The sequence below is a fragment of the Antechinus flavipes genome, chromosome 4, assembly GCF_016432865.1.
Source record: "Antechinus flavipes isolate AdamAnt ecotype Samford, QLD, Australia chromosome 4, AdamAnt_v2, whole genome shotgun sequence".
Classification (NCBI taxonomy): domain Eukaryota; kingdom Metazoa; phylum Chordata; class Mammalia; order Dasyuromorphia; family Dasyuridae; genus Antechinus; species Antechinus flavipes.
The window spans coordinates 141,891,481-141,894,554 of NC_067401.1; the positions used below are offsets into that span (position 1 = coordinate 141,891,481).

The 3,074-nt window shown below is 51.3% G+C and overlaps 1 protein-coding gene across 1 annotated transcript; it reads left to right on the top strand.

The window, feature by feature from the left end:
- Positions 1-695: 695 nt before the first annotated feature.
- Positions 696-1,943, top strand: RPRML (reprimo like). Its single transcript, XM_051992349.1, has one exon. It carries the CDS (start codon positions 1,026-1,028, stop codon positions 1,380-1,382), a length of 357 nt encoding a protein of 118 aa, XP_051848309.1. The 5' UTR covers positions 696-1,025; the 3' UTR covers positions 1,383-1,943.
- Positions 1,944-3,074: the final 1,131 nt, after the last annotated feature.

Genomic DNA, 3,074 nt, shown 5'->3' on the forward strand with positions numbered 1-3,074 from the left:
GCCAAGAAAGAGAGGAATGATATAGGATGATTGTTTGAGGACATCATAAGTGAAAGGGTCTTAAGGATGAGAAAATGTGGGCATGTTTTTAAGCAGACGAAAAGATTCATTAGTTTTGGTTGGAAGTTTCAGACGTTTTAGCCTGGAATACATTTTTATTCAGTTCTATGAGTGCCTGAATGAAGATGGGCATGAAGTAGTTGCTCTGTCAACAAAAGACTGAAGATGAATTAGACATTAGAGAAGGAGAGATTTTGGTTAGATTTAATTAAAACCTTCTTAATTGTTAAGGATGGACCAAGCACTAGAGTAGAATAGGATGGAAAGCAGCTCAGGCCCTGGAGATCTTCTAGGAAGGAACAGGATGATTTAGACTTTCTCCTGCCCGAAGGCAGGGGGGCAGAACCAGATGATCTTTCCAGGTCCTTCACAATTTTAAGACTGTTTTCTTGATTCTCAGATGCCAAGCCGACGTCCCCTAGAGACCCAGCTGGCCGCCAGCGCGGGGAGAGGAAAATAGCTGTTGCTAGGTTGGGCGCGCGTTATGTGTGTTGGGTGACAGTGGGGAGGTGGACGACGGACGGCTCTCTGAGGCGAGGGGCGGGGAGGGGAGCTACAGTCTGGGTGACTATTTCTCCCGCTCCAATTCCAGTTTGTCCCCGCGGCGGGAGGCACAGAACGTTCCAGCCTGTTGCTCGCATTCTCTGGGGCCGCCCCCGCGGCTCCGTCCTGGGTAGGAGACAGAAATGTGAGCCAGTTCTCCTCCCATTTCTTTTCTCTACACCCACCCCCAGAGCCGCTCTCCGCCTCAGTGTCCCGGCTAGCCTCCCCGCCCCCACTCCCACAGCCTTCAAGTCTTCCCCAGCTCTCTGCGCCGCAGCGGGTCCCTCCAGAATCCGGACTTGGGCCCCGCGGGGCGGCCGATGGGAGAGGGGACATCGAAGAAACTGTCTGCTGGAGGTAGGGACCGCGTGCGGCTGAGGCCGGATCCGTTGGTCGGTTGACTGGAAGCACTAAGGAGCCAGATGAACTGGACCTTCTTGAATCAGAGCGCCCTGGAACCGGGAGGCAGCGGAGGCGGAGGAGGCGCCTACGGCAACCAGAGCCAAGGGCTGGACACGTGGCTGGGCTGTTGTCCCGGAACCCCCCCGCTGGTGGCGAGCGACGGGATCCCGGCGGGTCTGGCCCCTGACGAGCGGAGCCTGTGGGTGTCTCGAGTGGCGCAGATCGCAGTCCTCTGCGTGCTTTCCCTCACGGTGATCTTCGGCATCTTCTTCCTGGGCTGCAACCTACTCATCAAGTCGGAAAGCATGATTAACTTTCTAGTGCAAGAGAGGAGACCCTCCAAGGACGTGGGTGCGGCCATCATGGGGCTTTACTGAGGGTGCCCCGGGGACCCTGGCGCTAATCCTTCCCTCCTGGTCCGAGGGTCCCACGGGGACTGGCTCGGGCACCTATGAAGTCCGAAAAGATTGCTTTTTTGAAGGTGGAAGAGCAGCAGCAACCGGACGGTGGGAACATCTTGGCTGAGGGGACCCGAACTCCCTGTAGGGCTGAAAGAGCACATCCTTCAGGTGGTCGTTTGGGCAGTGTCCGGGTGCGCTCAATCCCTGCAGTGGATACTATGTGACTTGTTCTGTGCTAAACGGTCCATTGGGAATGTTGTCTTGTAAAGTCCTATATGCTTTAGTAGCTTGGGGAAACGTTTGTAACAATTGTTATTTTAAAAATAAAAGGAGGGGGAAGAAGGCCGAGGATGGTGGGAATAGAGAAGAACCCAGCAACTGTCTTGCCTCGTTGGAGGGGGGAGGGTGTTTTGTTTGCTGAGGGGAGATAGGGTGGGAATTTGGATGGGGGGTTGCAAAGGTATCTGGGTTCATAATTTTTCCATTTGCAAAGAAATCGTTTAATAAAACTCTCCCCATAACGGGGCTCTCAAGTTAGCCTTCTGTGCATTCGTGTCAGTAAACTCACTCTCTCCGTCTGTCTCTGTCTTTGTCCCTCTGTCTCTCTGTCTTTCTCTGTCTCTGTCTGTCTGTCTTTCTATCTGTCTCTGTTTCTGTCTTTCTGTCTCTGTTTTTGCCTGTCTCTCTGTGTCTGTCTGTCTGTCTCTGTCTCTGTCTGTCTCTGTCTCTCTGTCTCTGTCTCTCTCTGTCTCTCTCTCTCTCTGTCTCTCTCTCTCTCTGTCTCTCTCTCTCTGTCTCTCTCTCTCTCTCTCTCTCTCTCTCTCTCTCTGTCTCTCTCTCTCTCTCTCTCTCTCTCTCTCTCTCTCTCTCTCTCTCTCTCTCTCTCTCTCTCTTCTCTCTCTCTCTGTATTTCGGTTTCTCTCTCATATTTTGGAATTGGTCCTTGTGTAATCGTCGGGGAAAACTCTGCTACCAGAGCTGATTAGGGGAGCCATCCGGGGATGGGAGGAGGCACTTAGAGTAGCAGGGACCTGAATGAGCTGTGCTGGAGAGGCTCTGCACAGGAGGGTGAGGAAGGGGAGATGAAAAAATGATCGCTTTCCCTAGTCTGAAATCAGGAACAGCTGGTTGAATCAATTGGTTTTGAGAGCGGGGAATCAGTCAAAAGAGGCGAGGAGGAGGAATTCTCCAGACTGGTTGAGGAGTTGCAATTTCACTTTTCTGATGGTAGTTGTGATTTTGCATTCCGAATTATATGGTCCCCGAATTGCGCCTGTTTCTAAATGAAGAAAAAGCGACTATGATTTATTTTTTCCCGTAGGGAAGAGGAGCCGAATTCGATTTCTGGTTCCTCCCCTAACTTCTTTGTCTCAGTGATGTAAAGGCATGCTAGTAGAATGTGCTAGGGGGATTACAGCAGCTGTAGTTTCTCCTCTCCGGCCTTGGTTGGATATTTTTCAAGTAGAACTGGAGAAGAATTTCCTCCCCAGAGGTCTTACTGAAATTTTAAAATTTATTTGCTGATTAATTGATGGGTTGAAACTGGGTTTCCCTATCTCGTCCAAGCTGGAAGCCAGGAACCACTTATGGTGATCTCACCACTGATTAACAGGGAAGATTGGACAGCTCCATTTAAGACCTGACCTGTTTAACCCTCTTAGGCATCCT